The sequence below is a fragment of the Nyctereutes procyonoides genome, unplaced genomic scaffold (genome assembly GCF_905146905.1).
Source record: "Nyctereutes procyonoides isolate TBG_1078 unplaced genomic scaffold, NYPRO_anot_genome, whole genome shotgun sequence".
In the NCBI taxonomy this organism is placed as follows: domain Eukaryota; kingdom Metazoa; phylum Chordata; class Mammalia; order Carnivora; family Canidae; genus Nyctereutes; species Nyctereutes procyonoides.
Window position 1 is genome coordinate 8,245,635 of NW_026575034.1, and position 27,160 is coordinate 8,272,794.

A 27,160-nucleotide genomic window follows, 5' to 3' on the forward strand; every position below is an offset into this window, starting at 1 on the left:
TTATCAGCACCACACATTTCTAGTAATATTCTAAATTCAAATACAAGCTGGTTGGTTTAACTCCGTGAAAACAGAAATCATGCTTAAAGAAGCAAGACTTAAGAGACTATGGTCTAAAACACATCATTTGAAGGAGTTAATTTTCCCATTGCTACAAGTCCAGTTCTCTAAGACCAAAAGACAATTTTTGAATAGTTTCTGCTATATTAAATATTAATTTCCTTGAAATCTCCCCACACATTCATGTGCTTAAGGGTAGTATTTGATGAGGGAACAATTCCCAAAAAATCTAATGTAGATACCACATATTCCATGAAAGGGATCCTTGACTGCATGATGACGATACCATCACCTTACTAAGTGTCTTCTATGTGTCTGGCACCGGTTGAAGTAGTTGAAATGTATTAACTCATAAACTGGCACATTCATAGAGGGAGAGAGAGGTTAAGGAACAGGACTAAGGCCAGACAGCAAGTATGAGCTGTCACCAGAGCCTGCACCTAGAAACGGACTCCAGAGCTCGTACTGCTCAACACTATGCTATGTATGTCTTGTGTATGTCTTATTTTGAAAAAGAACTAGCTGTTGAACTGAAAACTATATGACCCAGCTGTCCTTAAATCTGTATTTTCTTAAAGATGATTCCTTTAAGACTTGTTTTAAGTGCTTCTGATTTTATAAAAGACTTTATATGTTAAAAATACCATTTTATAATGCTAATGGTTGTTGCATACATTTTATTGAATATTTTCTATTCTGCATTTCAAATTGAGTCAATAACTATAAATAACACAACTGTTAAGTATATTATCAGTTACATGTTTAACTCTGCACATAAATTTGGTGTGAAAAAGATGTCTTATTACTAAATAAGTACTTATTTTTCCCTTTAAAAACTTGTATGAAACCTAGGATAAATGTATTGAAGTTAGATTTCCTGGACAGTACTAGAAAACTATATAGCAAAAGAATATTCGCAAAGAGGAAAGAAGCTACAAAATGAGACATTCAGAACTAGAGCATGATCAACTAAGCCGTCTTTCAAATATTATTTGTGTGATGCTCTTTTCCATATTTTGGTCTCTCCCACTTGCTCTTTAATTATATTGATATTCTAGCAAATAATACAATGAAAAACTACTCTTCAGGGTAGAAATCTGCAATAAAATGTATAATAGCTTGTGTATAGTTACTAATTGAATAAAACATTATCCAAGTAACTGATCTAGTTACTGGTGTTTAAAATTTATAGTAAGAAACATTAAAAATAACAGAAGACTATCTCTGTTTCATATTTAGGCCTATTTAAATGATTTCCAATATAGCTAACCTCAATGTAGGGGTTACATTTAGTAAAATCTTGCTGACTAGACTTCGAAGACTGATTATGTAGGTGGTCCACTAGGATCAGTTGGTCCCCTTTCTAAGCTGGATTTTATCAGATTCCTACCATGTGTCTCTCATATTGAGGAGGCTCATTAGAAGGATCCAGCATCCATATGTTCACAAAAAAACCCTCTTTCCATCCCCTATCCATATCCCACCCTCACAGTAAGAACCGAAAGTTAGTTGTGCTTTTGTAGCTTTTTCACTGGAGACTGTAAGTTTGAGTTGAATTATTCAATGTGAGGGTCACAATGAGAGAACGTGGATCTTTCTTATTCTTGTGGACTGTGATCTTTCCTTTCAAGGCTTCACCTATAGAAGAAAGGCAAAAGATGTGTTTAAAAACTCAAGGAATATAGTCTAGCAGAAAAGTAATAATGTACCCTTAATATTTTTCTTTTTTTGATGTGAGATGTTTCACTAACTCAAAAAAATTAATAGAATTAATTTTTAGGGCAATTTTATGTCATTTTTGAACAAAGCAGACTAAAAAAATGAATTTTAACTTATAATTGAATTTTTTTTTAACTTTTTATTTATTTATGATAGTCACACAGAGAGAGAGAGAGAGAGGCAGAGACATAGGCAGAGAGAGAAGCAGGCTCCATGCACCGGGAGCCCAACATGGGATTCGATCCCGGGTCTCCAGGGATCGCGCCCTGGGCCAAAGGCAGGCTCTAAACCGCTGCGCCACCCAGGGATCCCTTATAATTGAATATTTAAAGCAAAAATAACAATGTATTGGAGAACAATACATGTATAATACCATTTGGGGAAGTGAAATTTTTTATTGTAACAACAGCTCAAAGAAACAGAGGGGGTAAATGGAAGTAAATTACTGAAAGTCTTAAAAGCTATAAATGAAATGGTATACTATTGTTTAATGGTAATCTGTGGTAAAGCTAAAGATACATGCTGGAACTCTAGAGCAACAGTTATAAAAACAAATCCAACACATGTAGTTAATTAGCCAAGGGTGGAGATATATCAATCCAAAAAAAAAAAAAAAAAAGGTAAGAGGGAAAGAGGAATAAATGATAGACGGGATACAGAAAAAACAAAACAGCAAATGATAGAATTAAATTTAGTACCATGATAATAACATTAACTGAATATGTTTAATATTCTTTGAATATAAAGACAGGGTCAAAGTAAAAGGAAGGAGAAATATTCTATATAATGTAATTTTGTACTAATAATAGAGAGTCTGAAATGGTAGTATTAATTTCAGGCAAAGGTCAGTTAAGGAAAAAAATATATAATCAGAGGTAAAGAGACACATTCCAAAATGATCATTCAATTAGTAAAGAGACATAATGACTTTTATTATGTATGACTGTGTGATTACAGAGTTTCAAAATGCATGATGCAAATCTGAGAGAACCATAGGAAGTCACAATCTGCAATTACCACTGGAAATTTCACCTCTCCTCTGTCAATAATTGCAGTAACAACTACATACAAAACCAGAAAGAATATGGAAGACTTAACACACTATTAACTAACTGGACCTGGTTGACATCTACAGAACCAAGACAGATTACATCTACATATGCTGGGTCATAAAACAAATTTTAATATATTTAAACATTAAGAAATCATATAGATTATGTTCTCTGACCAAAACTGAATAAAATTAAAAGTTAAAGATACTTGAATAATCCCCAAACGTTTAGGAATTAAACAAAGACTTCTAAATTATTCCATAAATCAAAATAAAAATCACAAAGTTAGACAGCATTTTGATCTGAATGATAATGAATCACGACATATAAAAATATGTGGCCTATAGTTCAAATAGTGCTTAGAGGAAAAGTTTATAACTTTAAACGCTTACATTAGAAAACAAAGAAAAAAGGCATAGAGGTCTTTACTGGTGAAGTCTATCAAATGTTTAAGGAAAAATAATACCAAATATAAATTCTTACAAAAAATAAAGGAAGGAATACTCTCCAACACATCTTTTCTGGACAGCACTACCCTGATACCAAAACAAGATAAATTCATTAAAAGAAAACTGCAGATGAATATCCCTCATAAACAAAGATTCAAAAATCCTTCGACTAAAGGGAAAAAAATATTACCGTCTCATAAAATACAGAAAAAACATCTGACAAAATTAATTTATAACAACTTTCAGCAAGCTAGCAATAGAAGGAATCTTCTTCAAGCTGATAAAGGGAATCTATGAGAAACTCTAGATTACAGTCTTTAAAAAGAAAAAAAAAACGATTTATTTATTTTAGAGAGAAAGAGAGTGAGCGAGCATGTGGGAGGAAGGGCAAAGGGAGGGGGAGAAAGAGAATCTCCAGCAGACTCCCCACTGGGCTTGATTCCAGGACCCTGAGATCATAACCTGAGCCAAAACCAAGAGACTGCTGCTTAAACGACTGAGCCAGCCAGCACCCCACAGATAACATTCTTAATGTTACAAGATTGCATGTGTTCTTCCTAAGATTGGGACTGAGGGAAGGATGATCATTCTGACCAACTCTAATTCATATTCCACTGGATGTACTAGTCAGGCATGAATGTGTGGGGAAGGAAGAAAAAAGGATATAGCTTGGGGGGGGGTAAAAAGAGGCAAAACAGTCTTTATTTGCAGACCGCATGGTCTTACACACAGAAAATTCTAATATGCAAAAAAAGCAACCAGAACTGTAGGATGGTTTGCAATCTTAGGATATAAGGTTAATATAAAAATTTCATTTCTATATACTAGCAATATGGAATTAGAAATTGAAATAAAAGCCCACGAGCATTTACAACAGCATCAAAAAAAGCATATAACATTTGAGATACATGTAATAACATTATGTATAATATTTAGTCACATAAAACTACAAAACAGTGCTAAAGATAATCAAAGTGCAGTTGACCCCTGAATGACACAGACTTGAACTGCATGGGTCCACTTACACGTGGATTTTTTACATGTACTACTGTAAATGCATTTTCTCTTCCTTATGATTTTAACATTTTTTCTAGCTTGCTTTATTGTAAGAATACACTATATAATATATATATATATATATATATACAAAATGAGTATTAACCAACTGCTTGTGGGAGGTTTTGGTCAACAGGAGGCTATCAGTAGTTCAGACTTTGGGGAGTCCGAAATTACATGTAGATTTTTGACTGCGTGGGAGGTTGGCCATGTTGTTCAATGGTCAACTGTAAATGGGGAGATACATTCTGCTTGTGGATGAAAGGCACAAACAATACTGTTAAGATGAAAGTTCTCCCCAAGGTAATCTACAGATTCAAAACAGTTCCAATCAAAATCTTAGCAAGCTTTTTTTTTTGTAGAAATTAACAATTTGATTTTAAAATTTATATGGAAATTTAATTCATCTAGAATAATGAAAACAATTTTGAAAAAGAACAAAGTCTGAGGACTTATATCATCTTATAAAGATAGTGTCTAACTGGCATAAGGACAGATACACGGATCAACGGAACAAACAGGTCAGAAATAGACCTATACATATATGGTCAATTAGTTTTTGACTAAGGAGCCAAATAATTAAATTGGAAAAGGATAGACTTTTCAAGAAATGATGAAGAAACAGCCTAATGTACATTTGGGGACAAATGAACTATTACTCTTAAAATTAACAGGAAACACATTATTGACCTATATGTACAAGGCAAAACTATAACATTTTTAGAAAAAACATATATGAAAAATTTCATGATATTAGGGTAGCAAAGATTTATTTTTTTATAAGTGCTGACAAGGATGTGGAGCAGCTGAACTCACCATGGTGGTAGGAACATTGAATAATGCAGTAATTTTGAAAAAATGTCCTTGTTATAAAGTTAAATATATACTTACCATAAGACCTAATAATTTTACTCCTAAGTATCTAGGAGAAATGAAAATGTATGTCCAAACAGAGACATGTTTTTATATGAATGTTTGTAGCAACTTCATTCATAATGGCCCCTAACTGGAAACAACCCAAAGTCTAGCAGCAAGTGAATGCTTTAAGTAAACTGTGGTATGCTCATATAAATATTATTTAAGAATAAAAAGAACTACTGATACACAGATGAACCTCAAAAATATGTTAAGCAAAGAAGCCAGAGTACAATTCTATATGATAACTTTGATATAAAATTTTAAAAGAATACTAATACCTTAGTATTAGTAATATGAATATACTGATAGAAAGCAGATCAATGGTTGTCTTGGTCTGGGGACTGGAGCTGGAAATGACTAAACACTTAGGGGATCAAGGAGGAAACTTTTTACAATGATGTAAATATTCTTTATCTTGATTAGGATCATGCATACATTTGTCAAAACTCATCAAAGTATACAATGAAGATATGTGAATTTTTATTGTATGTATATTACAGAAGAAAACTGTTTAATAAATGTAGCAGCTTAGGAATAAACTAACTCATAAATAAATGAAATATAGTAGAGAAGCTGGAAGATCTATTATGGTGATTTAATACACGGTAAGGGGGGCATTTTAAGTCATTAAGGAAAGAATTCAATAGAAATATGTAAATACAGTAATACAATTTTTTTTTCAGTAGGAAACTAAAGTCAGAAACCAAAAGGTAAGGTTTTAAGGCTTGACTGTACAAAAATTAAAGTCAGAAACCAAAAGGTAAGGTTTTAAGGCTTGACTGTACAAAAATGAAAGCAAAATTCTACAAAGCAAGATAATCTAAAGAAAGAAAAGTAACTTGGGGCGCCTTTTTGTTACTTATTTAAATATCAGTGGTAATGAGTATTACTTCCAAAGTTTAACCATCTTAAAAAAAAAATCCTTTGTGCATATGTGTTAGTGATTTTGTTGATGTATATGAAGTATTGTTGCAAATGATTCTTTTTAGTGCATGTCCTCTAATAGTTGCTGCTGTTTGATTTAGGTGCCTTGGAGTTATTAAAAATGTAAATTGGCTTGTTTGTAAATGTTCTATTCAATCCTTGGTATAAGGATCAAATGGAAATGTTCTATGTAGCTTATGAGGCAGGTCATCAAATTCTTCAAGTTTAAAGGATACCAAAAAAAAAAAAAAAAAGAGTTTAAAGGATACAATTTAAGACTTTTGTTTTGTTTTTTTTTTTTCAATTTAAGACTTCTATGTAGACATCAACTTAGAAATATGGCACAAGTCAAGATGAACTAGTAATGGATACTTTTGTTAAATTTCATTGAAGAAAAAAATTTAAGCATCAATATTAAATAAAACATCTGAATAATTCAAGTCATAATAGTAATTACCTTATAAGCTAATATGGTAATTTTCATTTAAAAAAAGAAATATAAGCAAAGTAATTAGTTCTATAAAAATCTTAATTTCAAAATGAGGGTGCAAACAACACTTATTTAAGTTAAATTAAATAGCAGAAATAAATAATAATTCACAGTAATAAGTACGTAATTCACACTGCTGAACTCTTGTCAATTGTTTAGGCCTGACAAAAGTGCCAAGGCAGTGGCGGTAATACCAGAATGGATCGCAGTAATTAATCAGTGTCAAATAGATATAAAATGACCGATGCCGTTAAGCATGTATACTGTGGTGAGAGCTGCAAAGGACACTATCTGCGGAGCTGAGCTGTATCACCTTGTTTTTATCGTCAGCAGACGGCCATTAGTACCACAAAGCAGTACTGCAGTTCAATCAAGGACAAAATTGATTTCATTTCAATTCTGTTCTAGTGGCTTTTTAAAATTAATTTCTTCCAGAGCAATGAAATTTCATTTTCCCAGAAGGGGGAAAAATTTAAAAATCATTATTATCACTATTATAGCTTAGAGTTAAAGAATGAAAGAGAAAAGAGAAATGGATTTTCCATCATATAGAAACTTACTAGATACATATAGAGAAAGAGAAATAAATAGCCTGATTTTAGTCATTTTTAAAGCCAAATTACATGAAAAAGATCTGGATTTTTAAAGTAAACACGGCCATCCACGTAAGTTTGTACAATAAAATTGTACATTAAAAGAAGGGGGAAAAACACACTGAATTTAAAATTTAAAGGAGGTGTTAACTACTTTAAAAATATTCATTTTGGGAGGGTGGTTTGTTATTCCCAGAATGCTGGAAGTGCTCAAATGTTGACAGCATTTCTTCTGAAATATTTTTTGATCTGGGTTGTGAATAAAATAAAATAAAAAAACCAAACACCAAAACAAAACAAACTTAGGCTCATTATTTTATAGTTCCATTTTGCTTTTGGCCAAATGTACAATTCTTAGACTGAGAAATTCCCTATTCACAATGTCTTTCTTACTTTCTAAATATCAAGTCTACCCAGAAGTGCAGAAAAAGAGATTTACCATTATTGAAGATATTCACATGCATGCCCTTATGTCCCACACTCTAGGCAGCATAATGAAAGGCATATTTATAATACCTTATTTAAAAAATCTTATCAGATTACTTTCTGGATACCAAGATGGGTTTATATACATGGTAAATTATTCTGATTAGACACTCTTGGCTTTAATTTTATCTAATAATTTTAGATTCTGATAAGTCAAAAACTACTTTTAGTTTTAATTAAACCCAACTACAGAGAACTCTTCAACCATGCCAAGATAAATTTGAATGCCAATCTATTCAAGTTCATTCAATAGTATGATAAAATTTTTGAAAACATCAGAGTTGACAAAATGGGACAACCAAATAAAACAGCTAGTAAATGCCTATGGCATGATGTCACCCAAGGTGGTAAGAGGAAATTAGATTCCAATGACAATGCATATTACTATACTTATTTGTATATTCAACAAAATATTTACAATATGGCAAATATTATATCAAAAAGGAGTGAGAAAGACAAATCATTTCTTAGAAGCCTTTATCACAGTATACTGAGATGTGATAACACAGATGTATGAGATGTATGCATGAACTGACTGAGGAGAACAAAGAAGACAGCAATTAATTTTCTAAGGTGAGGAAAGATTACAGAAATCAGCTGGACAATAAAGAGAAAATTGAAATTTATCAAGTGAATGAGGTCAAAAAAATTTTCTAAGTAGACTATCTTAGACAAACCAAGGAATAAGAAAAGTTAGAGTTAGCTAAAAAATGAGTAGTCTGTATAAGTCCATATGAACTGGAGCGTATGATGGGGTTATTATGTGTGGGGTATAACAGAGTGGGAATGAAAATGATGAAAAGTGGTCACATTGTAAAGGGCCATCGTAAGGAATTTGGATTTTATCCTGGAAATATGGACAGTCCCATGAGGGTTTTTTGTTTTTTTTTAATTAACTTTAGTAAGGCATAATTTACATAGAGTAAAATGTGCACACTTTTATGTGAAGTTCCAATGAGTTTTACCATTATCTTACCTTTGTAAATTTCTGCCTACCATAAGTCTCAAAGATTATCTCTTATGTTACCTTTTTCTAGAAGTTTTGCAGTTTTACACTTTTATATTTAGGTTTATGACCCATTTAGAGTGGTTTTTGTATAGCGTATAAGGTAAGCATTGAGATTATTTTCCTGTACAAAATTTAGATGTTCTAAGCACCATTTCTTGAAAAGATTATCATTTTCCCACTGAATTACACTGCCCCTTTGAAAAATATAATTAACTATACAAAAGTGGGTCTATTTCTGGATTCTCTATTTGTTATATTAATCTCTATGTCTATCTATGGCATAATATTTTACTATCTAAAGTTTAGAAACCACCTAGTGTAAGGATTCCAAAATGACTCTTTGGAAAATTCTAGGTCTTTCTCATTGGCATACAAATTTTTGAATCAGCTTGTCAATTTCTATCTTGCTAAATACTCATTGGTTCTGTAGTTTTTGTGTAGATTCCTTAGAATTTTCTCTGTACACAATCATGTTATCTGTAAATAATGACAGGTTTATTTCTTCCTTTACAATGACTTTCCTTTTTCCATTCCTTATCACACTAACACTTCCAATATACAAGAATAGGAGTGGTGAACGCAAACATTCTTGCCTTGTGCCAAACAGAAGGAAAGTATTATTTTGCTCCATTTAGTATGATGCTAGCTGTGGACTTTGTGTGGATGCCTTTTTTTTTTTTTAAGATTTTATTTATTTATTCACAGAGAGACACAGGCAGAATTCTCAGAAGCAGGCTCCCTGTGGGGAGCCCAATGCAGGACTTGAACCCAGGACCCTGGGATCATGCCCTGAGAAAAAGGCAGAGCTTAATCATTGAGCCATCCAGGCATCCCTGTGTGATGCCTTCTATCAGGTTCAAGAAGTTCTCTTTTATTTCTAGTATGCTATCAGTATTTATCGTGATTAGATATTGAATTTTGTTCAATGCTTTTTTTTTTTCTTTGCATCCATTGATGTGACCACATGGTTTTTCTTCTTTAGACTGTTAACATGGTTGATTGCATTAAATGATTCTAAAATATTTTAAAATTTTAAACTACTGAATCAGTCTTGGATTCCTGAACTAAACCCTACTTGGTCATTGTATGTTGTTCTTTTTTTTTTTAAATATTGCTAGATTCAATTTGCTAGTCTTTTGTTGAGAATTTGTGCATCTATATTCATGAGAGACATTGTTCTGTAGGTTAATTTTCTGGTACAATTTTTGTCTGTTTTTGATATCAAGGCCCTTATGAAATCAGCTCTCTTCTATTTTCTGGACAAGACTACATAAAATTGGTATTATTTCTTTTTTAAGTGGTTGGAAGAATTTGCAAAGAAGTAATCTGTGCCTGGAGATTTGCTTTATGGAAGACAGTGAGGCTGGTTGTTTTTGTGAATAAAATCTAATTGGAACACAGCCACATCCATTCCTTTACCTACCATCCCTCAGAGTTTAAGGGGTCTGTGGATCCCCACTGCTGCCACTGTGGGGTTATGTGGGGGGAAGGAGTCTAAGACAACAAAGAGAAAAACAAAAGAATGAGGATTTCCCCTACCCTCTCTAAGCATTAGGAGACCCTTTCCCCATTCCTCAAGCTAGAATTAGAGGAGCTAGTCTGGGCCTTCCTTCTGGGTTTCAGGCTGTCTGCGGAGCCCAGACTGGGGGATAATGCAGGTAAACAAATCATAAATTTACCACTGGTTCAGGGTATTCTCATTCTGGGTCTTCACCAATTTATCTATTACTTACTTTTCAGAGATCTCGAATAACTATTTCATACATTCTGGCTTATTCAAGCTGCATTCAATGAGAGCTTATTTTCACTGCCCTAAAAATCCTCTGTGGTCTGCTTATTTGTATTCCCTGCCCTCAGCAATCACTGCTTTTTTCACTCTCTCTATAGTTTTGCTTTTTCCAGAATGACATATTGTTGGAATCATACAGTATGTAGTCTTTTCAGATTAGTTCCTTTCACTTTGTAATATCCATTTAAGATTGTTCCATGTCGGGATCCCTGGGTGGCGCAGCGGTTTGGCGCCTGCCTTTGGCTCCCGGTGCATGGAGCCTGCTTCTCCTTCTGCCTGTGTCTCTGCCTCTCTCTCTCTCATTCTATGTGACTATCATAAATAAAAAAAAAAAAAAAAAAAAAATTTAAAAAAAAAAAAAAAAAAAAAAAAAAGATTGTTCCATGTCATTTCAGAGGAGGATAGTTGATTTCTTTTTAGTACTAAATAATATTCCATTGTGTGGATGTACAGACCATTTTTAATATAATTATCAATTTTTTGAATTTGAATCTACCATCATACCATTTGTCTCCTATTTGCTTATGTTTGTAATCTTTTGAACTAAATCTTTTTCTCAAGATTCCATTTTATCTTCAATACTAGCTTATTGGCCATTTTTTAAAAATTTTATTTATTTATTCATGAGACAGAGAGAGAGAGAGAGAGAGGCGGAGACACAGGCAGAGGGAGAAGCAGGCTCCATGCCGGGAGCCCGATGTGGGACTTGATCCCGGGTCTCCAGGATCATGCCCTGGGCTGAAGGCAGCGCTAAACCGCTGAGCCACCAGGGCTACTACCCTTATTGGCCATTTTTTGTGGCTTAATTTAAATTTTTAAAAATCTGTTCCTCTGGTGTTTACAATGTATATATTTAACTTATCATAAGTTATCATTAAAAATTGCTTCATGTACAGTGTAGGAACTTAATGTATTTCCATCTTCTCATTAATTTTGATCACTGCCATACATTTTATGTTTCCATGTTTTGAAATACCAAAAAAGCATTATTTTTTGCTTTAAATAGTCGATTATCTTTTACAAAATAAAAAAAATGGGAAAACGTCTTTTTCATGAACTCATTTACTATTTCTTTTTTAAAAATCTTTTATTTATTTATTTATTTATTTATTTATTTATTTATTTATTTATATTTATTTATTCATTTATGATAGAGAGAGAGAGAGAGAGAGAGAGAGAGGCAGGCAGAGACACAGGAGGGAGAAGCAGGCTCCATGCTGGGAGCCTGACGTGGGACTCGATCCTGGGGCTCCAGGATCGCGCCCTGGGCCAAAGGCAGGTGCTAAACCGTGAGCCACCCAGGGATTCCCTCATTTACTATCTCTGACATTTCCCATTCCTTTGTTTAGATTCAAGTTTCCACTTGGTGATATTTTCCTTTCACTCAAGGAACTTACCTTACTATATCTTATACTGATGGTCTGTTGGAGATGAATTCTTGCAGTGTTTTTCTTCTGGCAAAGTTTTATTTAGCCTTGATTTTTGAAATATATTTATTCTAAATATAGAATCTGGGTTCATGGTTTTAGTGCTTTGAAAATGTCATTTGATTATCATCTGTTTTACACAGTTTCTGAAGAATATTCTGAAGTTATTCTTTCTTTGTTCCTCAGTTTCATTTCTCTCTGGTTAAGACTTTTTTTTTATTATTATCACTATTTATTGGCAATTTGTTCGCAATATATCATGGTGTTATGTTCTTTGTATTGATCTTACCTAGGGTTCACTGAGTTTCTTCAATCTATGGGTTATATAGTTTTTATCAAATAAAAGAAAAATTTGGCCATTATTGTATCTTCACATAGTTTTTCTGCCCTGCTTTTTTTTTTCTGCCCTGCTTCTTTCAGGGACTTCTTTTATCACATTTAGAGTGCTTCATATTTTCCCTCAAGGTTACTGAGAATATGTTCATTTCTTTAAAACATCTTTTTTCTTTCTCTGTTTCATTTTGGAAACATTTTATGCTGCATCTTCAAGAACACTGATCTTTTCTTCTGCTAATTACACTGAACAATATTTTCACTTCATATAATATAAATTTCCATCTCTAGAAGTTATATTTGGATTTTAAATATCTTCTCGTATTCTCATTATGTTCATATAAAAGCAGTTATAGTATGTTTTAGCATGCTTGTGTGCTATTTAATCTCATTTCTCGGTCTGTTTCTATCAACTGACATTTTCCTACATTCAGTGTTTGAATGCTTTGGCCATGATGAATTTTATGTTGTTCAATGTCTTTTGTTCTCCTTTGTTGTTATTAAAGTTACTTGGGTATGGTTTTGTTTTCTTTTAAGGCTTGTTTTTAAGCTTTGTTAAGGAGCATGCAGGTTAGCCTTTACTCTTGGGATAGTTTATTCCCACTATGAAGCTAAGGTCCTTCTGGATTCTCTTCAGTCCCCCACTCTAGCAGGCTGAAACTCAAAACATCCCACAGCCCCAGGTAAACTCTGAGAACTATTTGTTCACAGCAGCCCAAAATGCTTTGCCTGACCTCAGGCATTTCATCCCACAACACCTATATATCTTAGTACTCATCTAAAACTCAAAGGGACATTGTGTATAGATTTCTGGAGCACTTTTTCTGATTAGCATGTCTTTAGTTACTCTGCCCCCCAACTTCTGGCTTCTATTCATTAGTACTACCATCAGAAGCTTATTAGCAGGGTTAAAAAAAAGTGTTATATTTCCTTATGTAATCTCTTTTTAGAGTATCATAGCTGAGAATGACCACATTTTCCTTACTTTGAAATTTTCCTTTCAAGTCTTTCCTGGTTATATTTTAGGGGATTCCAAATTTTGTGATGTACTTGTCTTACTATTAAAATACAAGTACATATACAATAGCAGGGAAAGAAATATAGAATGTAGATGGTATAGGAAAGCAATGTTAAAAAAAAAAAAAAGGAAAGCAATGTTAAAAATCACACACCTCCTTCATAGTATTCTAAAAAAGCTGAATCAGTTACTCTAAGGATTGCTAGGTAACAAACAGGATTTCAAAATTTCACTATATATAGAATAATATTTTGTTATAATTAGGTAGTATAAAATTCAAATGCTACCTTAAACCTCCCTCAAGATTAAAACATGAATGAATGAGCACTACCTTTATAATTCTTCCATTGGGACGCCGGGGTGGCTCAGTGGTTGAGCGTCTACCTTCGGCTCAGGGCGTCATCCCGGAGTCCTGGGATCCCATATAGGGCTCCTTGCACGGAGCCTGTTTCTCCTCCCTCTGCCTATGTCTTTGCCTCTCCCTGTGTCTCTCATGAGTATATAAATAAAATCTTAATAAATAAATAAAATTCTACCATTAAGACTGTTAAATGATTATAGTAAGAAGAAAGCAACATTTCAAGTTTCTAAATATCAATCCAAATACCAAACAAACAAACAAAAATGAAAATGTAGTAAAATTTCATTTGTGCTTGCTGCACTTCAATTTTGCTATGCTCAAGCTTTTTGGAGAAAGAGAAAATGACACCATCAAGGTTTTATTTCCACAGCATTGCAATCTTAAGGTGAAAATGTGACAACCAGGTACGGCTTTACTCTAGAGTTTTTAATTTGCATCTACTAAATTCCATTTATGCATCAACAGTGAAATCAAACTATAACTGAATTTTATGAAATATTTTAAACATATAGAGAATATAATAACCCCCTGGACCCACCACTCAGTTTTGTCAAATCTTAACATTTTCCCACAGTTCCTTCAATTTCTAAAAGGAATAATTCAGATATATAGCACCAAATCCCCTTGAAAGCCTTTCCTGCTACTAGTTCTATCCTTTAGCAAGGGTAGCCATTATACTAAATTCTGTAATTGTAACTTTTAAATATTGCTTCTTACTTTTACTACATGTGGGTGTATATGTAATTGTTTCATGTCTTTAAACTCCATATAAACAGTGTACTATAGGAATCATCCTGCCATTTTTTTTGCTTTATGTTGCTTCTGATAGTCACAAATATATGATTTATCTGTTACAGAGATTTTACTGTATTCAACTACCATATTCATCTATCTTCTGTTCATGGACATTCAGGTTGCCTCCAACTTTTCACTTCTACAAACCATACTGTTGTTAAGATTGTTGTACACAGGCTGCAGGGGAGATTGTCCAGAATATATGTCCAAGAAAATAACTGTGTGGTTTTAGTGATGGATATATATATATATATATCCATAAATATATATATACATATTTCATAGTAGCAAACTGTTCCCTAAAGTTGTACCAATAATGACTATCAGGAGAAGAGTATGAAAGTTCCATGTGGCTACATGATTACAGGCATAAGTGCCTTGATAAATTTTATGTTTTTTCTTGTACTGATGGCTAAGAAACACTCTCTTACAGAGTTTTAATTGGTCTCTTTCCCTGAGTTACTTTTGATGTTGAGAATCTTTTTATTGAAGTTTGTGTATATTCAGGTTTTATACAGTCAGAAAGGTTTCAGTGAAGGTGAAGCAAGACAACTTCTACATAATAAGTTATCTAAATAAAAAGATTCCATAATCAAATTCTAACTTCTGGAGCTAACTGTGTGTGTACATAAGAACTGCAGGTGCTCATCAAAGTGAGCAATCACAGAGGAATGCAGAGTTGGGCCAGTCCTTGAGCACCGTGTAGGATGTGAGCAGTGGAGACAGTGCAGAGTACTCTAGACACATACACTGAGCATCAGAATTACTTAATTTACTCTTCACCTCTATGAGTGATATTTCTCCTCAGTTATGTTTGCAACTTAGTATATACTAGTTACTGTTTAAAGTAAAGTTTTTAGGATTATTTTGTGTTACTCAAAATAAAAGCTATATACTATGGCACATTTTAATGGGCAGGAATTCTTTTTTTTTTTTTTAAGATTTTATTTATTTATTTATGAGAGACAGAGAGAGAGAGGCAGAGGGAGACGCAGGCTCCCTACAAGGAGCCTGATGCAGTACTCAATCCCGGACCCTGGGATCACATCCTGAGCCGAAGGCAGAAGCAAATCACTGAGCCACCCAGGGGTCCCAACAGGCAGGAATTCTAAATCTAATCTAAATAAGAGTTTTCTTTAAATCACTACTTTAATGAAATGATATTCCATCTAAAATTTATGTAGCTCTAAGAACATCTTATCTCCTGTTATACTGCTTCAAATACACTGGGCACACAAAAAGTCACTGTAGAATGAAGGAATATTGTTTACTTCAAAATGAGTAAGACATTTCTCTCCCTTTGCTTTTCTTTCTCACCTGCTTTAACCGAAAATGGCTTTTCCAATAGAAATATTGTTTGTTTCCAGTGTGTTCTGGCACTCTGGGGGCCCGTGGAGAACACGACCTGCATCGGTAGAGTTCAAAAGTATCTGATGAAGTACAAGATTTTTAATATCATGCTACATTAATCTACTACATCAAATACAAGCTCCAATTGCTTACAACAGCAAAATGCTTATGATTAAACACCTTGGGGCACAAAAATAAAATACAATGTATTTCACATAATTAATTCTTATGAGAAAACTCATGATACTTACCCTGCTGTGACAATTCTTCTCAAAATATATATCGAAGTAGCCAGCAATTGCCTAAGAAAAAAAAAGGAATATAATTATTAAACTAATTCTATGATATAATAATAAATTACTCAGTTTTTCAAGACATGGCAAAGTACTATGAATATTTTTGTGATGAGATCAATGTAATTTTTAAATGTCATATATTTTTTTTCCTGAAGATAAAATAAAAATATTTAATAGTACTTAAAACTTATGTTTAAACATATAACCAAAGGAGAACCTCTGAAATAACACAGGTTACTGTGATAATACAAAAAGGTCTCTAAAATATTAATATTCACATGAATATAATTTTTATTTCTTTTTAAGATTTAAATTATACCATTCTTTTTTCTTTTACTAATTGAACTAATTTAATCTATTTTTAAAACTGGCATTAAGGGATCCCTGGGTGGCTCAGCAGTTTAGTGCCTGCCTTCAGCCCAGGGTATGATCCTGGGGTCCCGGGATCGGGTCCCATATAGGGCTCCCTGCATGGAGCCAGCTCCTCCCTCTGTCTGTGTCTCTGCCTTTCTCTCTCTCTGTGTCTCTCATGAATAAATAAATAAAATCTTTAAAAAAAAATAAAAAAATAAAACTGGCATTAAAAAAAGCTTATAAAGTGTTAAAAACAGGACACCGATTATTGAAAAATCACTATAAAGCTAATTTGTGTACTCTGCTGCTTTTGTTGAGAATATGAAGTTTTATTGATCTGTAAGGTTAATATGGATTAGGCCCAAAACAAGTTCAATACTGAACATCGAGGTTCATTATATTTTAGGTACCAAGAGAGAATCGAAATACTGTGTATAATTCTGTCAAATAGACAAATATAAAGCAACACAGTACTCAGATACAGATTATTATAGGAAACCATATAGTTAATCAGGACATTTCTAAAATATGACTTTTTTTCAGTTGATTTCCTGGTATTCCTCTGCAGACTAATTCAACTGTTTTCTTAGAGTTATCTCTGAGTGCCAGTCTTCTTCACCCCTGTAACCTTAGTGTTCTAAGCAGTACCTGGCCCACAGTACGTTAAGTATTTGCTGAGAAAATGTGCTTATTATATACAATTCTATCACAGTATCCACCATACTATCTTATAGTTAGTTGCCCTACCAGATTGGAAGGTTTTTTAAGAGCAGGTTCTCAATAAATGTTAGTTAAAATTTTCAGTCTTCAGTTTCCTAAATTCAGCTAGTCTTATTATGTGGTCAGGATACTTTATGAAACCAGTGAATAATTAACTTAGAGGAGAAGAACCCTAACTCTTTGTATGAATCCGCAGTCTCAGCCTGACCCCTGAACTACAGGTTAGATCCAAATCAATGTAACAAAGGCTGAGAGAATGAAACTAAAATCTGAATTACTGGCACAGCTCTCAAAAACCTAAACCAACAAGTATAGATCTCAAGAACAAAACAGAGATTTGAAAAACCTGTACAAGTCAGACTAATCATTAAACAGCATATGTGCATGAGAGACCCAAAACACTATAGCAAATATCAAAGAATGAAACTGAGATGTGAACCATGTCTGCCCAGACACTCTTGACAGAACTTTATGTTTTGGCTTTAACCGCCCACACCAAACATCAACAACATTCTCCAGATGATAATAATACAACTGAGAGTACATGCACAACACCCAGAACACAGTCCAAAATTATTCCACATACAAAGAACCAGGAAAATGTTGCTAGCTTTCAAGAGAATAATCCACACATGCCAACTCTAAGATAACTGGAAGGTGGTACTATGAGACAAAGACTTTAAAACAGGAATTATAACTATGCTGTTATGAAGTTATAGAAAATACACTGAAATTAAGTGAAAGATAGGAATTCTTGTAGAGAAATAGAAACCACAACAAAAAAGCTAATGGAAATTTTAGATTAAAAAATACAACAACTGAAACAGAAAACTGCGGGCTGAAGTGCAGAATGGATATGACAGAGAGAAAAAAAATCAGTGAATGTGAAAACAGAGCAATAGAAAGTGTCTAATTTGAAAAACCAGGGGAAAAACACAAGTAAAATGCAAAAGCCTCAAGGACCTGTGCATCTAACATATATGTAACTGGAGGTCCAAATAGAAAAGGAAAAAATACTGAAGCAGGAAAAACTTTTCAAAATTCTATATCCAGCAAAAATATCCTTCAGAAATGATGGCAAAATAAAAACATTTTCAAATAAAGGAAAACTAAAAGAATTCATTGCCAAAAGACTATTTAGAAGAAATGTTAAGGGCAGTTCTTCAGGCTGATGAGCAATAATACTAAGAGGAAACCTGAAACATCAAAATATTAAAACAACAGAAATGATTAATAGTTTGGTAAACACAAAGGATCATCTTTTCCCTTTGAATTCCTTTAAAATACTTATGATTAAGGCAAAAATTATAACATCATTAGGTCGGGTTTTCCATGTATGCACATGTAATCACAAAGATCAGTGCAGGGGGTTGGAGAGTGGTTAGGAGGAGGAAGAGTAAAATCCCACCAACATATACAAGTGTTTATAAAGTTGGGAAGTGGAGAAGACTTTCTAAGCATCACACACAACAGAAAGTTAATATTAGAGAAGTTAAAAATTTTAGTATCAAAACGACAATGAGATAATTGTTAGACTCAAAGACGCAAGAAATAAGTGTTGACGAGGATGTGAAGAAAAAGGAACATTTGGGCTCTATTTATGGGAATGTCAATTGGTGCAGCCACTGTGGAAAAGGAAAACAGTATGGAAGTTCCTCAAAAAGTTAAAAATAGAAATACTATATGATCCAGTAATTCCATTACTGGGTATTTACCCAAGAAAACAAAACCACTAATTTGAAAAGATATTTGCACCTGTGTTTATTGTAGCATTATTTACAATAGCCAAAATATGGAAGAAACCTAAGTACCCATCGATAGATGAATGGATAAAGAAGATGTGGTTATACACACACACAATAAATATTAGTCATAAAAAAGAATGAAATCTTGCCATTCACAACAACATGGATGGATCTAGAGGGTATTATGCTAAGTGAAATAAGTTAGAGAAACACAAATACCACATGACTTCACTTATATGTGGAGTCTAAAAAACAAAGAAACAGAGACAAACAAGAAACCCAAGACTCTTAGAGAATAAAATGGCAGTTGTCTCAAGGGAGGTGGGAAGGTATGGATAAAACAGATAATGGGATTAAATGGTACAAACTTCCAGTCATAAAATAAGTAAGTCACAGAGATGAAAAGTATGACATAGAGAATATAGTCAATAATATTGTAATAATGCTGTATGCTGGCAGATGGTAACTACATTTATCACAGTAAGCACTGAGTGATGTATAGAATCACTGAATCATTATGTTGTACATCCAAAACTAATATGACGTTGTACATTAATTATACTTCAATAAAAAATAACATAATTCTAGTGTCAAAAGATGAAGAAATCTGAGGGTATTTGCTATATATATATATATATATATACACACACACACACACACACACACATATAAAGACAAAACATTTGTATTTTTAAAAAGTCACACAGAAAATAGTACACAGGCTATGATTCTATCCACATACAGAAAATTCAGGGGTGCCTCAGTGGCTCAGTTGGTTAAGCGTCTGCCTTTGGCTTAGGTCATGATCCTAGGGTTCTGTGGCTGAGCCCCACATTGGGCTCCCTGCTCAGTGAGGAGCCTGCTTCTCCCTCTCCTCCCTGTTCCTGCTCTGTATCACTATCTCAATCTCTGTCTCTGAAATAAATAAATAAAATCTTAAAAAAAAAAAAAAGAAAATTCAAAAACAGCACAACTAACTTACAGTGTTATAAGTCAGGATAGTAGTTACCCTTCAATAGTGGCAGAAACTGGAAAGGGTTACATGGAGGGCTACTGGACTCCTAGTAATATTCTCTTTCTTCAGCTGAGTGATATATACATGGTAGGTATTCGCTTTGTACAATTTTATAAAATTACACTTAAGATCTGTGCAATTTTCTGTTGTATATGTTTATTGACTCAATCAAAATGTTTATATAATGCATATACTCATTGACCCAGTAATTCTAAACTTTCAAAAAAGTATTTCATGAAAATTTATCAAGTATATTTGTAAAAATTAGCCATATATATATAAATATAAAATGGGCACTTATATGTTATGCAAATGTGAATATATACGTACATATCTGAAAAGATATTCACCGAGCTATTGAAAGTGGATGATAGATCTAGAATGTTCATATTCTTTACCCTTACTTATAATTTATATTTCCCATAAATATGAACAGCTTCTGTGATAATAAATTATTTTTAATACTTGAACTAAATGAGCTATAGTATTACATGGAGAGGCATTCAATTCAACTATTATCTTTCTATCAGTTCCCTTAGCAACACCCAAAAATCACTTATCTCTGTACCCCCAAGGGCAAGGGTGGTATCTAATATGTAACAGGAACTAAATGAATTTGGAAAAAAAAATGACAAGTTTTCCCAATTATAATACAATATTACTATAATAACAATTGACATTATCAGAAAATATGACCTAAGTCTGAAGCGTATAAACTACACAAAGTAAAACATCATATATTTAACTCTAGTAAAAGAGACTGGCAATATTATTAGGTAGTATAGGTGTAATTATAATAGAGTACATGTCTTAATGAAGAGGGGAGGCTGATGCATGAGTTTACAACAAAATTAAAAAATAAAAATATTTGAGAATACAAAGGTATTTTGGAATTGTTTTCCAATCCCCAAATTGAACTATTTATGATATTTAGTTAAAAATCAAAGAAGAAACTCATCTTCTCCCAAGCCCCAAAAATACAGTGAAAAAAATACTGTTTAGTTTGGATCAATAAGAAAACAGTTTGTAAGCCTCAAGATGAATAAATAAAAATGAAAGATATAATTCACTTTGGTTTTAAGAATTTGGCAGGGACATATGACAAAGATAAATCTGAAGACACATCTACTTTATAGTTCACTCTGAAATGCATCATAGTTTCTTCAACTCAAACAGATTTACCTCCCTAATTAGGTCTGGTGGAGGGTAATATCAAAATCAGTTCTATAGCACACATGAAGCAGAAGCATGAGACATTAAGAAGAAATTCACCTGCAGTAAAAAATTATGTGCAGATAATCTATTCATCAGACAGTTAGGATTCATATAACTGGGGCGCCTGGGTGGTGCAGTAGGTTAAGTGACCAACTCTTGGTTCTGGCGGGGGTTGTGAACTCAGGGTTGTGAGATCAAGCCCCACATGGGGCTCCATGCTCAGTGTGGAGTCTGCCTGAGATTCTCTCTCCCTTTCCCTCTGCCCCTCCTGCTCATGTTCTCTCTCTAAAATAAATAAATAAATCTTTAAAAAAAACCAACTTGCCTACTCCTAAACCCGAAAAGAATCACATAACTGAGTCAGTAGAAAACTCTTGCTCCGGAAAAAACCAAAGGGAATTTCTAGTTTTTAAATGGGTATTAATCCTCAAACAGAATGCTACTGAAAGGGAAAGGGATAGAGTTCCACCCACCCCTGCCCCATGTATATAAGTGGTCCTTAATAATTAAAATAAGATACTAGGAAAAAAGAGGAAAAAACTTTAAACTTGAAACATAGTCTATAAAACCCAACTGAACTACAGTTAGTGTTTTTATTTCTGCAAAGCCATTATAACCAATCATATGTCAGCTGATTTGGGGACAAAGCTATTTATTCTGAACATAAACATGCCACTATAGTTTCAATTAGTTTCACCATCTTGTTACCAACACTTTGACAGCCTATCTCTAGGTCTTTCAAATGTTAATTTCAATGAACTTACACACTCTGAGAAGTCATTCAAATGTAAGAATAAATAACAATCACAGGAAATTGAAAATAATGACTAATAGGCAATGGTAATAAATAATTGGAGCACAGCTTGATGTGTGCTTGAAAAAGATCAGATAGGTTAGAAGGCTGGAGCACAGAATAAATTTCTCTTTTGTTCCATGTGTGTATCTTGTCAGGGGCAAAGGGAACTGCTGAGGGAAAAATAAGCATTAAAATAAAATATCTGTAGGAGCTGGGTTAATATGCAAAGGCAAGGGCACAGTTAAATAAATAAAATTTGACTGACTTACACCACTGTCAGAAAAATTTTAGTTAAAAAGTCCTTAGACTGAGAGAAGAGAGAATCTGTGGTGATTAAGAATGCTTATAATAGAAGAAAAGAGAATAAAAGGAAAATACACGCACATTTAGCAAACTTCTGGGACAGTTTGATCACATTTGTAATTTGGTAGGAATCCTCCACAATTACTTTGAAGTATATACAGGAAAATAATTCAGGCATGTAGCTTTGTTGTGCATCTTAAATATTCCTAAACATCAGAATACAGTCTTTCAAAATGAGCTGTTTCTTCTTAGTGGATTGCACAAAAAGGAAGAAAAGACCTCACAGTATGTGAAAACTGAATCTTTAAAAATCTGTTTTAAGCCACATTTTGCTTGTTTATCCCAGACACACAAAGGTAGATGCAGTTCATTACACGCTTATTTGAAGAACAATGACTTGGAATAAAAATAAATTATTTTCTCATGTATTTTGGAGTGATGAGTATTTCTTTAAAGAAAATGCATCATGTGTGTATGTAACAGGATGGCAGCCAATGAAATAAGATCAGACTAGACCTTATGAGAAAGAAGGAAATTAAAAATTATCATTATCACTATCACCTGCAGGGAGTAATTTATCATTTCTGTTCTTCATTGGTATCATGTTCCAACAGCGTGTGGTTACAGCAGATACAATTAGGCAGCTGGCCACAGAAGTAGGAGGATAATGTGCTTTTGATGGAGTTTACCCAAGCATGGAGATAGAGTGTTTGTAATCCATGCAGCAGAATCACTATGACAAAAATACAATTCATTTTTTTGTTGGAGTATTTCTTTCAAATCTCTTTCAAAATCTTAATACAGAATTCAAAAGCCAACTGATGAGGAGTCTGAAGTAAAGAAAGCATAAGAAGAAAATGCACAAAAATGATTACTATAGCTTAATTCATTGTGTATAAACAAGATGATAATACAAACATAAGCCATGCAAGCTGCTGCATAGACTATGAACTTTGCCAGTAATAACTGGTATTTAAACTAAGAAGATATAATCAATAAATATGAAAATTATATAAGATTTTCTCCCAATAATTAACTATACCTTAAATTATAGACTCTTTTTTTCTTCAATTAATTTTCTTTTATCCCAAGAGAAAATTTGCATCTTTCCTTTCTTTTATGATTCCTCTAGGGAACAATACACATTAAGTGCCATATACTCCTCGAGGGATATTGTCAAATTGGGTAGTGTTCAGAAATAGACCAAGCAATATGGGAAGTAGCAAAACAGACAACAGATCTAAAAATATCTTTTTAAAGGTTCTTGTACTGAAAAACTCAATATAATTAATTTTTGACTTATTTAAAATATTCCCAGATTATAACTAAAATTTCTTGAAATTTACTTAGTCTGGGTGCCTTATAATTTCAAAATTGCTTATTAAAGTGATTTTAGGGGGAGAAGGGGCCATGTCTTCAGAGCTTACAACATAAGTACTTTAATTCTGACATTTCATAAAATGATAGCTTATATGCCCTAACTGCTCCACATTTCTTAACTATGAACATGAGATACTGTCTTACACACTCAATATTCATTGATATTTACTAATAGTGTCACTTCTAAAAATCTTTTAAAGTATAATGTATATGCAGAAAAGTGCGCTTAAGTGTACACGATAAATTCTGAATCAGAATATAGCTATGAAACCCACACTCAGATCAAGAAATAGAACATCCCAGCACCTTAGTAATCTGCTCTGTGCACCTAGCCAATCCTAGGCACCTCCACCCCTGCAGGGTAACTACTATTCTGATTCCCCCCCCCAACTTTATTGAGATATAATTGACATATAACAATTATAAATTTAAGATATGCAATGTGTTCATTTGATCAACTTATATATTGCAAACTGATTACCACCACAGCATTAGTGAATAGCTTCATCATGTCAAATACTTACCATTTCTTTTTTGTGGTGAGAATACTTAAGATCTACACTCTTAACAACGCAGTATTATTAACCATAAGCATCATGAGGTACACTGGATCCCCAGAACTTACTCAGTTTGTATCCTCTCATCAACATCTCCCCATTTCTCCCACCCTCTGTCACGCAGTAATAACCATTTTACGCTGTTCTGGGAGTTTGGCTTTTTTAGATTGCACATATAAGTGACAGTATGCAGTATTTATCTTTGACTTATTTTACTTAGCATACTCCCTTTGAGGTCTATCCATGTTGTTGAAAATGTCAAGATTTCCTTCTTTTTAAGGCTGAATAATCCACTGTGTATGTATCTTCTTTATCTACTCATTACTGATAGATAGCCACTTACGTCGCTCCCATATTTTGGCTGCTATGAATAACACTGCAAAGAATATAGCAGGGCAGTTGTCTCCTTGAGATCCTGTTTCCCTTTCCTTTACATATACTCAGAAGTGGGATTGTTGGATATGTTAGTTCTATTTTTAGTTTTTTGAGGAACCTCCACAGTTTTTCATAGTGGCTGCACCAATTTACATTCCGACCAATAGTGCACAGGGTCCCTTTTCTCCACATCCTCACCAGAGCTTATCTCACTACTATCCTGATTTCTAAGATCAGAGATTCATTTTCCCTATCATATACTTCAACATAAATGGAATCATGTAATATTTTGTGGACTGGCTACTTTCCTCGTCATTGTTTTTTAGATTCAGGTATACTGTAGTGCTTAAACTGTTATATGGCTGTAAGGCATATTTGACCAAAGAGTTTATTTATTCAGTCTATGACTGACAGGACACTAGTAGTTTTAAGTCGAGGCTTATATGACTAGTGCCATGAACATTTTTTTTTTAGATTTATTTATTTTAGAGAGAGGGAGACTGAGCATGAGTGGGGGGAGGGGCAGAGGGAGAAAAGCATACTGCCCACTAAGTGGATCCTGACCAGGGGATCAATCCCAGGACCCTGAGGTCATAACCTGAGCCAAAATCAGGAGTCAGACAGACATTCAACTGAGTCACACAGGCACCCTCACATTCTTTATGACAGGCACCCCTCAACATGTCTTTTGGTGAACAATATGTATTAACTGTTGCTGGGTATATGCCCAGCAGTGAGAACTACTGGTATGTGCATGTTTACCACTTCTGTTAATCTTTACTTTTTCCTGTATTCTGACCTTCCATAGGGGTCATTTTCTGTTTGCCTGAATATCTGTTAGTAGCTCCTTCAGTATAGGTTTTCTGGAACAAACTGTCTTGTTCTGTTTTTATTTGTTCATCTGAAATATTTTTATTTCAGCTTCCTTCTTAAAAGATATTTCAGTTGGGTAAAATTCAGCGTTGGCAGTTATTTTTAGTACATTGAGAATGTCATCATTGTATTATCTTTTCAATTCTACTGTCTCTGTTGAGAAATAATTTACCAGTGTATTTATACCTCCTTACAGGTAATTCCAGTGCTCCAGTCACAGCCACCCCGACTGCTCTTAAGATTTTCTTCTTGATTTCTGTAGTTTTAATAGGATGTTCTAGGTGATTTCGTCTCCCTCTTTTTGAGATAAAATTCACATACCATTTTCCTATTTAAATAGACTGCATAATTTTTTTTAAAGATTTTATTTATTTATTCACGAGAGACAGAGAGAGATTGAGAGAGAGAGAGAGGCAGAGACACAGGCAGAGGGGAGAAGTAGGCTCTTTGCAGGAGTCCAATGTGGGACTCGATCCCAGACCCCGGGATCAGGCCCTGAGTCAAAGGCAGATGCTCTACCGCTGAGCCACCAGGTGTCCCCGTGTAATTTATTTATTTTTTTTTAATTTTTTTTTGTTTTATTTATTTATGATAGGCACACAGTGAGAGAGAGAGAGGCAGAGACACAGGCAGAGGGAGAAGCAGGCTCCATGCACCGGGAGCCCGACGTGGGATTCGATCCCAGGTCTCCAGGATCGCGCCCTGGGCCAAAGGCAGGCACTAAACCGCTGCGCCACCCAGGGATCCCTTTTTTTTTGTAATTTAATTTTTAAAAGAATATTCAGAGTTACACAACCATTACCACAATCTAATTTTACAACATTTTTGTTACCCCAAAAAGAAATTTTGTATCCATTCCCCCTTTAATCCCAGACCTGTCTAGAGATTTGCCTAATTTGAACATTTCATATAAATGGAGTCATATAAATGCAACTCTTTTGTGATTAGCTACTTGTACTTAGCATAACCTTTTCAAGGTTCTTCCATGTTATAGCACATACCAGTATGTATTTTGTTTTATGGCCAGATATTGCTTCACTGTATGGATCTACGTTTTGCTTATTCATTCACCAGGTGATGGACATCTGGTTTGTTTCCACTTCTTAGCTATTATGAGTAATGCTGGTATGAGCATTCATGTATGGACATATGTTTTGGTTTCTCTTGGGTATATACCTAGAAGTGGGTATTTAAAATTAATCTTATTAACTCAAAATGGATTGAAGACCCACACGTGAGACCTGAAACCATAAAATTCTTACAAGAAAACATAGTCAGCAATTTCTTTGATTCAGCCATAGAAACATTTTTTGTTGAGATGTCTCCTCTGGCGAGGAAAACAAAAGCAAAATTAAACTACAAAATAAAAAGCTTTGCACAGTGAAGGAAACCATCAGCAAAACAAAAAGACAACCTGCTTAATGGGAGAAGATATTCACAAATGATATATCTGACAAGGGTTTAATATCCAAAATATATAAAGAACTTACACAACTCCAAAAAACCCATAAATAATCTGATTAAAGATGTGCAGAAGACCTGAATACACATTTTTCCAAAGATGACATACAGATGGCCAACTAAAGGTATGCATCACTAATCATCAGGGAAAAGCAAATTAAATCCATAATCAGATATCACTTTACACCTATCAGAATGGCTACAATAAAAACCACAAGGAACAACAAGTGTTGGTGAGGAT

The 27,160-nt window shown here is 33.8% G+C and overlaps 1 protein-coding gene across 2 annotated transcripts in view; it reads right to left on the reverse strand.

The window, feature by feature from the left end:
- Nucleotides 1-720: 720 nt before the first annotated feature.
- The window catches only part of PRMT3 (protein arginine methyltransferase 3), a 124,775-nt gene continuing 98,335 nt past the window's right edge, over nt 721-27,160 (reverse strand). For both annotated transcript variants that reach the window (XM_055317790.1, XM_055317791.1), the window contains 3 exons: nt 16,081-16,131; nt 15,797-15,884; nt 721-1,698 (listed from right to left, as the gene is read on the reverse strand). In XM_055317790.1, coding sequence (XP_055173765.1) covers nt 1,589-1,698; nt 15,797-15,884; nt 16,081-16,131 — 249 coding nt within the window. In that variant the 3' untranslated portion in view covers nt 721-1,588. The remainder of the gene's footprint in view (nt 1,699-15,796; nt 15,885-16,080; nt 16,132-27,160) is intronic.